Below are 14,362 nucleotides of genomic sequence, written 5' to 3'. Positions count from 1 at the left end.
TGTTACCCTTTTGCTGTATTGCTGGATTCAGTTTCTTCATATTTTGTTGAGTATTTTTGCATGTAAATCAATGAGATTGTGGTTCTATAGTATTCTTAATGTCTTCCCTTTCTTACTGTCTGATTTGTTAACAGTATAATATCACCTCAAGAGTTGAAAAATTGTTTCTCCTCTTCTGTTTTCTGGAAGAGTTTGTATAGAATTAGTATTGTTTCTTCCTTAAATGTTTGATAGAGTTTACTGAAGAAGTAAACATCTGGGCCTGGAGTTTTCTTTGAAAGAGAGATTTCAACTACAAATTCATTTTTTAAAAAGTAGATATGGGGCTATTCAAGTTTATTAGTTTTTCTTGAATGTGTATGGCAGTTTGTGTCTTTCAAGGAATTTGTTCATTTCTTCTGAGATCTTATTGGCAGAAAGATCTGTATGATCTTTACTGATCCCCCCTCTTTATTTCTAAATATTGATGATTTGTGTTTTTTTCTCTTGATTAGTCTGGCTACAGGCTTGTCAATTTTCATTGATCATGTAAACGGCTTTTTGTTTCATCGATTTTTCTCTATTGTTGTTAATTTTATGTGTTAATTTCTTTTAATTTTAATTTTTTCTTTCTGCTTACTTATCATGTAACTTCCTTCTTTTTAATAGTTATATAAGGTAGAAACTTAAATAACTGATCTGATATCTTAGATTTCAGTCTGTTATCCACTCTGCATTAATTTTAGTGAGTGGTGAGAGATATGGATCCTTTTTCAATTTTCTGCATGTGGCTAACCAGTTTTTCCGCATGTGGCTATCCAATTTTCCCAGCACCATTTATTGAATAGGGATTCTTTTCCCCAGCGTATATTGCTGTCTATTTTGTCAAAGATCAGTTGGCAATCTCAGGATGGTTTTTTACGTGAGTTCTCTGTTCTGTTCCATTGGTCTGTGTCTCTATTTTTGTGCCAGTATCATGCTGTTTTGGTTACTATAGCCTTGTAGTATAGCTTAAAGTCTGGTAAAGTCATGACAAACTAGAGGCTTAAATAATACCCATTCATAGCTCACAGTTATGTAAGTCAGATGTTGGGGCATGGCATGGGTAGGTTCTCTGCTCTGGATCTCAAAGGCTGAAATCAAGGTCCCAGTCAGGCTGAGTTTTTGTTTGAAGCTACGGAGGATATACTTCCAAGCTCCTTCAAGTTGCTGGCAGAATTCAGAAATTCTAGCTGCTGAAGGCTCCTTTAACTTTGATCTTTGTTTCCTCAACTAAATTAGATATCTGGCTTCTGTTTGGCTCTCTTTCTCTGGCTACATCCTCAAATCTGCCTCCAGGTAACAAGCCTGGACAGTCATAGAGCTCAGCTTGTTTCCATTTTTTAGGGATTTTATTACTGAGATGCCTGTTATATTTGAAGTTGTTTCATATATTTTATTTAGTTTTTTTTTTTTTGTTAATTCCCAGAGTGTCTAATCCTTATGAGCAGAAGTGGAAGTCTTTAATCTGTATGTTTTTATTTATAACGAACCTCTTGCAACTGACATATATATGTTGCATTTTTTATTTTTTAAATCTTTTCTGACAGTCTTTATCTTTTATCAGTATTTAGTCAATTTACATTTAGTATAATATTCTTAATATTGACTGTAAGCCACCATCATGGTTATTTGCTTAAAAAATTTTCTTTATTCTTTTCTGTGTTGTTTGTTTCTCTTTTTACCTTTTCTGAGTTAACTGAGTATTTTTAAGTCCATTTTTTTAATCACCTTTATTGGATTTTTAGCTATACCTCTTTTGTGTTTTCTTTAGTGACTGCTGTAGTGATTGTAATAGTCATCTTTATCTTATCACAGTCTACTTTGAATCAATATTATACTACTTCGTGTGTAAGGTAAGACTATTACAACGGTGTAATTTCATTTGTTCCTTTCCTGTCCTTTCTACCACTGTTGTCATGTATTTCATAAACCTCATGATACATTATTAATTTTGCTTTAAATAGACAATTTTCTTATAAGGAAGTCTTGAAAAGAAAAAAAATTTACTTACCTGCATATTGGCTATTTCTTGTGTTCTTCATTTTTCTTATAGATACAAATTCCCTTCTGCTATGATTTTTCTTTAGCCTGATGAGCTTCATTTAACATTTTTAAGAATTGTTTTTCTGAATTTTGGCTGCAAGTTGTCTAAGTTTTCATATGTCTGAAAAACGTTTTTATTATGTATGTGTGTTTCTTCATATCTGAAGGACATTTTTGCTGAATATAGCATTCTAAATTGACAGACATAGTCTTTAAATAATTTGAAGATGTAATTTTCTTTTCTTCTGGATTCCACTGTTTCTCTTGAGAATTTCTCTATCAGTTTTATTGTTTCTCTTTTGAAAGCAATATACCTTTTTCCTCCCTCTGACTTTTTAAAATAGACTTTTTTCTTAGTTTTGGCTTTTGATAATTTTAATATGTTGTATCTGAGTTGTAGTTTTTATTGATGTTGAATTGCTGGTTTATCGACTCTGTATCCTGATAATTTTTCATCATTGTTGTAAAGTTTCCCACCATTATTTCTTCAAATATTGCATCTGTCCCATTGTGTTACTGTGTCCTCTATTTCTAGGAGTTTGTTTCACTCATGTTAGGCTATTTATTAGGTTCCTAATTTTTCAACAGTCAGCTTTGTATTTTACATTCTTACATCTCCTGAGATCTATATTTTAATTCACTAATTATTTCTTTAAATGTTACAAATTTAATCTTAAACTTATATTTCAATTATTTATTACTATCTAACACAGCAACACACATTCACTGTGTTAAAGCAGTTTAATTCATGATTCTCTGTGTCATTAATTTATGTTGGATTTACCTAGGCAGTTCTTCTGCCAGTCTCTCCTGGTTTTATTCTGGCAGTTCTTTCTCCAGCTTCATTGTGTTTCACATCACTGTTTTCAATTCATTATTTAGCCAAAGATTCGGAGGGACCCATCTGCAGATTTCTGTCTGCAGCTTCTCTCCTATCATGTAGCTACAGTTATTTGGCAACTTGACTGGTTCTGGATAGTCTTAGAAAGCTAAATTGACATGGCTGGTGATTTGAGTGGGCTGGTTGGTGCGGGTGGTCTTCAGTTGGAATGGCTCATCTTTGCAATACTAGGCCTATTATCATCCAGAATTTTAGACTGGGCTTTTATACATGATATTTTTAGAATGGAATTCCAAGAAGGAGAGAGACCTGTACTCAGAATTTCTATACCATAACTTATGGACTTGGTTGGTCTGAGAAAGTCTAATTTCTAAGATTGGAAAATATCCCACTTTTTATTGATACATAATATTTGTACATATTTATGGGGTACATGTGATATTTTGTTGCATTAATAGAATGTGTAATGATGAAGTCAGGTATTTGGGTATCCATCACCTTGGGTATTTATGATTTCTATGTGTTGGGAACATTTCAAGTCCTCTCTTCTACCTATTTTGAAATACACAATACATTGTTGTTAACTAAAGTCACTCTGCTCTCAGACATTAGATTAAGTCTTTAATCCATCTTGTGTTGGTGTCAGGCTGAGTGTGTCCATCTTCAAGTCCCCAGTGGATTGCACAGACACTAGTGGGGGGTGGACTGGAAGGGGTGCTCCCCATGCACCTGGGTGGCATGTTCAGGCACTGGAGGGGTGGTTCCTGGGTGGCCTGACCTCAGTGCCCTGGGTGATGCACAGAGGTACAGACTCCAATAGGCAGGGCTTTGTGATCCAAGGCAGTGAGTTCAGAGAGCCTCTCCTTAGGGTATGTGCAAATGCGTAGTGGCTCTGCTGCTGGGAGGGCAGGGCTGCTGTCAGTGAGAGTGGCCCCAGGTGGGCAGGCAGCTTTCAGGTTCTGGGGAGTGTGCACTTTGGCCCTTGGCAGCAAGCAGCAGCCCTAGGCAGGCAGCTCTCAGACTCTGGCTAGCTTGTGCTTCTATTTCTGCTTGCAGCGGTGGCTGCAGTGGCATGTTGGAAAAGCCAAACCTCAGGGTGAATGCTACAGCACAAAGATCTTGCTGCTGCTGGTGTGGGTGTGTTTTCTGTCCACAGCCACAGTCAGGTAGCTCTCAGGCTGTAGGGAAAGCATATACTTTGTCTTCTGAAGGCAGCAGTGGCTGCAGCAGTGTGTGGGAAGAGTCTGACCTCAGGGCTAGAGAACAGAGACCATGCTGCTATTTGGGGCTGGGATGCTATCAGCAGCCCCAGGCAGCTGGCTCTCAGGATTTGGGGGGCACATGTTTTGGCGCTCAGCCACAGTAGTGGCCACAGCAGCATGTGGGAAGAGCCTGTCCTTAGTGTGTGTGTTAGAGAACAGAAACCTTGCTGCTGGTAGAGGCATTGTTGGCATAAGAAGCCCTAGGCAGGCAGCTCTCAGGCTCTGAGGAGCACACACTTTGGTTCCTTCTGTCCCAAGGGCAGCATCCTCCCATCCTGCACTACGGTACTCTGTGTGGCCCACAGTCCTACGGACCCTTTTACACTGTTGGGTCCAACTACTGTTGTGCTGCCACAGCTCTCTTGAGAGTTTGTGGGAGGATGTCAGTGGGGGCTCCTGAGATGTGGAGATACTAGGGTGTTGTGCCTAAGGGCAGGATGCAGTCTGGTGGAGGTTGGGCTCTCAAAATGATGTTATACTGTAGCAGCTTACATACATCTCTGGAAGTATGTGTCTGACCCGGTGTGAACTCCCTCTCTGGAGCAATGCCTTCATGGGGTCTCTAGGCAGCTGCCTATGTTGGGCCCACATGGGTTGAGGAGCTCTCCCATGGCTAGGATTGTGGGAGTCCTTGGTGAGAATGTGAACTGCTCTAGATTTCTCACTTACCCTGTCCTCACTCTGGGGAGCCTCTCCAGGCTCCCAGCTGATCCTGGTCAAGCTGACTGCCTCACTTCCCTCTCCTTTTTTACCTTAGATGTTTCCTGTCACTTCTTTGCTGAATTCCAGTATTCTTTTTTTTATATGTTCTATTCCAGGAGCGATTATTTGTAATTTTAGTTCTTCTTGAGTTTTTTTTTTTTTCCTCTATGTGGACAATGTAAAATGAACACATATACCTGGCTGTAGACTTTAAGTTCTCACAAGTGACTTTTTCTTTCATACACATACCCCAGTTGACTTAAAATTATTTTCTGCTTTTTGTGGCTCTTGTGATGTGTTTTAATATCTTTTTCACAGATGGGGGCTAAAGTTGAGGCTTCACATTATCAACATGGTTCTGTTTGATTCCTTTCCTTGAGGATGCCGGCAATCATAATTTCTGGCCCTGCTGGATTTTGGAACTCATGCCTTCTAGCTCTTGACTGGCTATCCCATGTGTAGAGAAATTTTGCCACTAGCTCAAAGTTTGCTTTACCTTTCTTGTTTTGAATCCTTGCTTCATTTCTAGCTTCTGATAGAATCCTTTTCTTTTAAAATTGGCTATGTATTGAAAAATGTTTTTGGATAATTTTTGCCTTGAATTTCTGTGTATATATGTTTTCAATTTATTAAAAATGTCAAGATATTTTAAATATTACACATCTGTTAGAGAGCACATATTTTTCAAAAGTATGTACTTTATTTGCATGTCAGATGCTGAATTTGGCATTATGCTTTATTTTGATTTTTTCTGTTTGTGTATTCATAAATGAAGAGACATCTGGGCTGGTTTTAAAATTTAGATGAAATAGAATGGATGGCTTCCCTTTACTTTTATTCATATCCACAGCAATGGTGATGTTTAGAACCTTTCAAGTAACAGTGTATCTTGGAAGAACTATTACATGCAAGCTTATGTTACTTATTGATCCAACAGTCTGATGGTAATAGGGAATAAAACGTAATCACAGGCTTACTAGTATATCTTTTTCTTGTCTGTGTTTGCTACAGTCACTATGCCTGGGTCACCCTTTCTGTAACATGCTTTCTCCTTTGCCATTGCTGCCACACTAGTTATAAGCTATGACAATGACCAGTCCTTTATTTTGTTGGATATTTTCCCTGCAGTTAAGTCTAAATTATACCAGCTTTTTGTATATCCACTACATTGGTCTTCCTTGCATCATCCTTTTTTAATTGCTGTGTGGAGGTGTACCAGTGATGTGCTTGACTGCCCCATGGCCAACCTTGTTAGAATTTTTCTAATTTAGGATAGGACGGTCGAGTGGTGTTTTGTCAGGGGTCATCTTTTAATTTCAATGGGTATTGTAGGTTACTACTTTCTAGTTTTGTTTATGTAGCTGTCACTACATCTAAATTCCTATTGTTGCCATCAGATTTCCTTATTACTTCAGTGTTAATCTGTGAAGAAGATGTTAGATACAATTGCTAAATTTAACTATGTTATTCAGATAGTAAAGCATTTTCTTCTTATGATTCTTCCATGTGGCCAGAAATTTCATTAATTACTTATAGTAACCCATTTCTTATTTTAAATCTTTAGGTAATTCTTTATAGTAGTGGGCACAGAATAAATTTTATTTTTACCTGAGTGGATTCATTAGTGATGTCACATAGTAAATTTTCTGCAACACTATAACTTAACATTTTAAGCATAACGTTAAAAATTAAGGGTCTTATTTTAAAAGTTAATTATTATTTCTTATTATAAAAGTGATATGAATTTATTATAGAATATTGATGATACAGAAAAATCTTACTAGACTAAGACACCCATCATTAACTTTTCCATGCACATATTTACACATTTAATGTAAAATTATAATCATTCTTTTCTTAAATTGATACATAATAATTGTACATTTTTATGAGGTAACATGTGATGTGTTGGTACACATATACATTGTGTAATGACCAAACCATGGTAATTAACATATCCATCACCTTAATCATTTGTCATTTCTTTGTGGTGAGAACATTCAAAATCCTCTCTTCTAGTTGTTTAAAATATACAATGCATTCTTTATTAGCTGTAGTCAGCATACTACGCAAAAGAGTAGCAGAACTTACTCCTTCTAGCTAACTGTAACATTGACTGATCTCTACCCATTTCCCCCTCCTCTTATTCTCCTCAGTTTTTGGTAACCACTATTCTACTCTCAACTTCTCTGAAATCAATTATTTTAGATTCCACATATGAGTGAGATCATGCAATATTTATCTTTCTGTGCCTGGGGTTATTATTTCACTTAACATATCTTCTAGGCTCATCCATGTTGTCCAAATGACAAGATTCTTTTTATTATGGCTGAAAAGCATTCCATCGTGTATATACACCATGTCTTTTCTAATCATCCATTGATGAGCATTTAGGTTGATTCCATATCTTGATTATTGTGAATACTGCCACAGTAAATATGGGAATACAAATGTCTCTTCAACAAACTGATTTCATTTCCTTTGGATATATAGTCAGTAGTGGGATCACTGGAACATATGGTAAATCTATTTTAAATTTTTTGAGGAATGTCCATACTGTTTTTCTCAATGGCTGCACAATTTACATTTTCAGCAACAGGGTATAAGTGTTCCCCTTTCTTCACATCTATACCAGCATTTGTTATTTTCTGTCTTTTTGATAATTGCCTTTCTAAGTGGGATGAAGTGCTATCTTATTGTGGTTTTGACCTGCAATTTTCTGATGGTTAGTGATGTTGGGCATTTTTTCATATAACTATTGGCCATTTATAGCTCATCCTTGGAGAAATGTCTATTCAGGACTTTTGTCCTTTTAAAAATCAGATTTTTTTTTTTTTTTTGCTATTGAGTTGTTTGAGCTCCTTATAATTTCTGGATAGTAACCCCCTGTCAGATGTACAATTCGCAAATATTTTCTTTCATTCCGTAGATTGTCTCTTCATTCCATCAATTGTTTAATTTGCTGTGTATAAACTTTTTAGTTTGATGTAGTTCCATTTGTTTAACTTTGCCTTCGTTGCTTGTACTTTTTGGGTTTTGTCTAAAAAATCTTTGCTCATGTAGCATTTCCTTTATGTACCCTTCTATTAGTTTCATAGTTTGAGTCTTACATTTAAACCTTTAATTTATTTTCAGTTGATTTTTGTATATGGTGAGATATAGGCATCTAGTTTTATTATTTTACTTGTGGTATCCAGTTTTCCCAGCACCATTTATTGAAGAGACTGTCCTTTCCCCATTGTGTGTTCCTGACACCTTCGTTGAAAATAGTAGGCTGTAAATAAATGGATTTATTTCTGGCATCTCTATTCTCTTCCATTGGTCTATGTGTCTGTTTTCATATCAATTCCATATTGTTTTGGTTACAATAGCTTCGTAGTATATTTTGAAATCAGGTAGTGTGATGACTCCAGCTTTGTTATTTTACTCAAGATTGCTTTGGCTATTTGGGGTCTTTTATGGTTCTCTGTGAATTTTAGTATTGTTTTTCTAGGGTTCTCTATGAATTTTAGAATGTTTTTTCTATTCCTGTGAAGAATATCATTGGAATTTTGACAGAGATTGCATTTACTCTGTAGATTGCTTTGGGTAGTACAGACATTGTCACAATGTTAATTCCTTTAATCCAGGAACATGAGATACCTTTTCCTCTATTTGTGGTCCTTTTCAATTTTTTTCATCTATGTTTTATTGTTTTCATTGTAGGGATTTAAACAATACTCCCCCTATTTTTGTCCCTAGCTGGCCTCAGGTGGTTCACTACAATTGTACTTGCAGTGCTCCCTGTGGGCTGATGCAAAAGCAAGTCTCTTGTGGAGGGAGGGACCCAGGATAGTAGGAAAGTTAAATGTCTTGCTCCAGCTTACTTTTTTCCATTGTAGAAACCGTGAGTCCAGGGGTACTTTCTGCGTGAGGTAATATAATGGCTTTGGGGGAGGGGCATAACAGCGATGGGAAACCAGTCCCTTTATCTTCCAACCACAGTTTTTCTTGTCCAAAGGGGCTTCACCACCTCACTTGTGTGTTCTGGTTTCCTTAACTCTCGTGGAGGTAATTTTTTTGCGTGGGTGGTTTCTCAAATTGATGTTTCTGCAGGGGTATGATTACTGGAGAGACCTAGTCCACTTTCTTGTTCCACTTCTTTGAATCTAAAATTGTGATCATTATAAATAAATTGTATTGTATTCTTGTTTCACTTTATTATGAACAATTTTCCCTTGTTATTAAATTTTCTCCTAATTGTTTCATAATATAATATAGAATTTTAAAACTATATATAATTTTTTTCAATTTCATAAAGAGGATGATTAGGAATATTTAACATTTTTCCATGATGAGTCCATATCACTTCTATACTATTTTATGACAGAGTTATGCCTCTAAAATTTTCTATAAAATATAGATATTTGATTTTACTCTTTTTATGTCTTCATTCTTTGATGTTAATGCATGTTGATGACTCTGTGGTAGCCTCTTGGGAAAGCTCTCTCCCTTTCCAATTTTATGTATACGGTAGGTACTTTTGCATGGCATTTAATATGTATTTCTTATTTTTATTCAAACTTCCTTATAATGTATTTGTTTCTGCCATTGATTAGCTGTGTGACTTTGGGTAGTTGCTTAACCCAGATTTCCTAATCTTAGGAATAGTACTAAACATAATCACTTCTATATAGTATTGCTTTGATGATTAAATGATACAATTCATGTGTACCACTTGGTACACCATGGCATAGTGTTTAATGTTTAAAAACCGATGCAATAACACACTGACCAATAAGAATAGATACAGGCCACAAACAACTGGCATCAGCTGAACATTGGCTTTCCTGGATTAAGTGAGACAGAACTCAATTAAATGCTAATTGCTATCTTAGTTGTAATTATGATGAAATGTGAAGGCGAAATGATGATGATGTTTGGGCAAGCAGTTAGCAAACTAAGTCAATATTATGCCCCAAACATGCACGAAGAACATTAGCTTTCATATATGAAGTTTATATCTAATCTGAAATTTTTGGATTTTGCTGTAATATTAACATTAAAACAAAGTAAAAGTGTCACTTATAAAGACATAGATCTTATGATTTAAATATGAATCTGTTTAGTTGAAATTCAAATAGAATTTCACTTAAGCTTTGAAACTTTTCTTGCCTAAAAAAGATACATGTTTATGCAAATTAATTTAAACATGATATTTTTGTTACTTTTGCTACTAATTTATTTTCTTGAAGTAAGGATATATTTCCACACAATTTTCTATATTTATTGATTCTTTGACTATGTATAAACATAATTAAGATGCATTTTAGCATGGCTTATTAAAGCTATATTATTCAGTCCTGTTCTTGTATAACTTAATAGAAATACCATTCACATGAATTTTTAAAGGAATATGTTAAAAAGTATTCCCTGTGTAGCTATAATTTTTATGGTTGACTTTATCTCTAACCTCTGCATTTTATAGAGGATAAGGTAAATATTAACAATAATTTATTGTGAATATTGTCTTACATTAATACTTTGAGCCACATGTGTTATTCACTAAAAAACTTGGGAAATGCCCTTTGGACTTTGCTATGATCCAAATTTTTAAAATAAATTCTTTGTTTCAATGGCTATTATACCTAATAAATTGTTATGTTAGATATTTGTAATACTGTTTACTGTTTTCTTTAGCTTGCCAGTGTAATGGACATAGCACTTGCATCAATAATAATGTGTGCGAACAGTGTAAAAATCTCACCACAGGAAAGCAATGTCAAGACTGCATGCCAGGTTATTATGGAGATCCAACCAATGGAGGACAGTGTACAGGTAACTATTTTAAAAAATTTTCAGTGTCTTTTTACTAAGGAAAATTAAATTGAGGAAGAGGTGACTCTTTTGGAGAATATATATTATTAAATAAAATTTTTTATTCAGTTTTAACATTTTTGGAAAATAATAGTTATTTGTTAGGAACTGTGAACTATAAAATTTCTGTGATATGTTGGCTTTAAAAATACTACTTTTTCTTATTTCAAATGAATGTATATTTATTAATATAGGAGATTTATGAAATGCAAATAAATAAAAGGAAAAATTATCTATAATTTCACTATTCAAAATAATAACTGCTGATTGTTATTTAAATAGTGGGTTATTGTTTTGACTTTAGAAATAAAAATAAGTAAAGGTTAATGGTGTGCATCTTGCATCAGGTAAGAATTTTTTTGGACAGGGTGGTGGTACAGAATAATGTTTAAGAGAATGAGTTTGGGATCAATTTTGGGCTGAAATCCCAATTCTGTCACTGTTCAAATGTATGACTTTGACTAATTAACTTAACCTCTCAGTGCCTCATTTTCCTCATATGTAAAAGGGAGATGTTCACACTTCCTTAGATTGTTGTAAAGATCAAATGAGATCATATTTAATATAGGCCTTAGGAATGTTACTGAACAAAACTAGGTCTGTCCTTGAGCAACAGACAGCCAAACACTGAAGCACCAGATTTTTGTAGAGTGAAAAGTTTGTTGCAAGGCTGCCAAGCAAGGAGACAGGAGTTGGGCTCAACTCTCCCTAAGCTCTGTCTGGGGCATGTTTTATAGGCAGAGGGTAATGAGATGTGATCTGATTGGGTGTTACAGTGAGGTAATGTTGGAGGTGTGATCTGACGGGATCCTGCCATGGATGATGCCAGAGCTCCATCTGATTGGATCACAGATCATGTCATGTGGTGTCCGCTTTTTAATTTGGTCCCCATTCCTTTGTCCGAGGACTTAGATTCTGCTTGTGGTTTCCTGCTTGTTCTAGCTGGGCATTCTCAGGTTATGTAACTCGTGATCTAGGGGTTTATGGCAACTGAAAAACAACTTTTATTCCACAAAGTTGAAACAGATTGGGCTGGTTCTGTGGTTACAAGAATTGAAGCACATAAAAAGAGCATTATACGTACTAGTCATAATCATCACTTTTTTTGTTCACTAAACTCTGTTTCTCTGTCTTCCTCTCTATTCTGTTGCTTCTTTCTCCTACTTTTTAAAGAATATTTGGCCTTTCTTTTAAATTTCTTTTTAAAATGGAATTTTTTAGTCATCCTTCTTTATCTCTAGATTGGACCTATCTTTTAAATTTTTTATCTACTTTTCTCTTAGTGGAGATTACCTATATATTACCCAGAGAAAAACCTCAGTTTTTGGCTGTGCAAAGGTGAGGAATTTTTAAAGGGGAATGTATCCCTTGCCCTGCTCCAGATAAATTTTTTAACAGTAGCTGCGTATTAGAATCACCTAGAGAGATTTAAAATATATAGATGTCTGAGCCATTCCCCAAAACAATTAAATCAGTGCCTGAGTTGTGGTTGTAGGATGAATCTTGGACAATGTTTTTTTTTTTTAAAGTTTCCCAAGTGAGTCTAATAGACACTGAGGGTTGAGACACATGGAGAATGATGAACTGAATACAACCTTTGAGTCAACAAAATTTCTCAGGCAATACAGCTGTCCCGTGATATCCGTGGCAGTTGGTTCCAGGACCCTCCATGGATACCAAAATCTGCAGATGCTCAAGTCCCTTATGTAAAATGGTATGGTATTCACATATAACCTATGCACATCCTCCTGTATACATTGTAGGTTTTCTTTTTTGATAGTATTCTTTATAAAACGAAAGTTTCAATTTTGATGAAATCTAATTTACCTATTTTTTTTTTGTTTCTTATACTTTTGGTGTTGTATCTAAGAATCCATTGCCAAATATAGTATTATAGTGATTATTTTAGTTTTTTGTCAACACAGGCAAAAGGAACATTTAAATGATTCTCCATTCTCTATTTATAAAATGTTTTAAATTAGTATGGTAGGTTTTATCATTCTGACAGGCAGAGTACTTTTAGAAATATTTTCCTTTTTGGGAATGAGACTTCTCTGCTAGTATTAAAACTAGTTTAGTTATTCCATAGTACTTTTTCTTACTGACATTATACATCTGGCAAGCTGAGGCACAAGGCAATGGAAAATTAAATACAATGAAAGATGCATGCCTATCTTATTCACTGTTGCACGTTCTCTAGTAGTTTATGAAACTTTAAATAATTCCAAATAGGTTCTATCTTTCCTAAAGTTGGCAAGATAATATTTGCTGTCTATGACTTTTATATAACTATGTGACATGTAAAAGTCATTTTTATTTTTTAGGACCACATTAGGTACCTAACTAAAGAAACAATATGTCACATATGATGACTTATTTTTAATGTAATAATGGTTAAATCAATTTGTAAAACATGGAAAGTATAAATTTATTACTATTTCTTTATCTTTAGTTCACCTTACTGAGAAAAGCTCATTGTTTTACTAGTAAATAAACTTATTAAAATTCAAAGTCCATGATATTAAGAGAAAGAAGGAAATAGATTTATATTTGAATTAGAAAGCTTTAAATATAATACAGATTTATATTTTATTTTAAAAAATCAACCTACTAAAGCCAATCTAAGACTGTTGCCAATTAATATTATATTGTAGAAATCTGGCTTGAAATGACAGGCCTCACGAATTATTTTATTTCTCATTAATGTCCAGGAAGATTCTATAATTAAAACCTTTCTCTGGAACTAATATATATATTATATATATAATATTACATGTAATATTATATATAATATTAAATAATATTATATTTATGTGTATGTAATCTCTGCAGGTATGGAAAAATATTACAATATTAAGATCTTGGGCTTTGGAATCATACAACTTGGGTCCATATGCTGGCCATGCCACTGTTACCTTGGGTAAATTATTTAACTTTTTAGTGTCTCAGTTTTTCCCTGAGACACTAATTAAATACAGCTAATTTAATTTATGGTGTCTTAGTGAGTCTTAAATGAGGTACTTTATATATGAAATAATATGTGTTTCTGGGAAATGTTAACTCCTCATTGCTAGTTATTGGGGGCAGAATTCTACCCTCTTCTGTTTCCACTGTGACAGGGTGGCACAGAGTTCCAATGCAATGTCCCCTACCCACTTTGCACTCCCTTCTCCCCCCAAGCACAGAGATTCTCTCTCCTGGCTGCATTGCCTCGGGTTGGGAAAGCTGTGGCGTAGGCAATGTAAGACTGTTTTTCCTATCTTCTTCAATGCCTCTTTCCTTGTTACTATGCTGAAACCAGGTACTTTGATCACTTTCCTGATATTTTGGTTCTCATGAAGGTGCATTCTTGTATGGATAGTTGTTCAGTTTTGTGCTCCTGAAAGGGGAAGATTGCTAGAGGGTTCTATTTGGCCATGTTGCTCCATCTCCCTCAAGCCAATTCTCCCTGGGAAGACTTTATAGAGGAGTTAATTCAGTAGGTGCTTGAGAGTTGAGAACCATTTACAAGCTTCAATTTTATGTTATTGTTATTAGTTGCATGTTTTCCATTATAATTTACTCTAAATATAAAACAACTGAGATATAATGTTATTAATCATAAATTTTTTATTATCTTTTCATATACGTATTTGTT

The 14,362-nt window shown here is 34.8% G+C and overlaps 1 protein-coding gene across 1 annotated transcript in view; it reads left to right on the top strand.

Moving 5' to 3' along the window:
• ATRNL1 (attractin-like 1) overlaps positions 1–14,362 on the top strand; it is a 739,312-nt gene that overhangs the window by 208,607 nt on the left and 516,343 nt on the right. The window contains exon 19 of the mRNA XM_012663875.1: positions 10,549–10,686. Within this exon, the coding sequence (XP_012519329.1) occupies positions 10,549–10,686 (138 nt within the window). The remainder of the gene's footprint in view (positions 1–10,548; positions 10,687–14,362) is intronic.

This window comes from Propithecus coquereli, unplaced genomic scaffold (genome assembly GCF_000956105.1).
Source record: "Propithecus coquereli isolate 6110/MARCELLA unplaced genomic scaffold, Pcoq_1.0 Scaffold84, whole genome shotgun sequence".
NCBI classification, from domain to species: Eukaryota; Metazoa; Chordata; class Mammalia; order Primates; family Indriidae; genus Propithecus; species Propithecus coquereli.
Note: the sequence above shows the minus strand (reverse complement) of the source record. Positions and strands in the feature narration are given on the sequence as shown.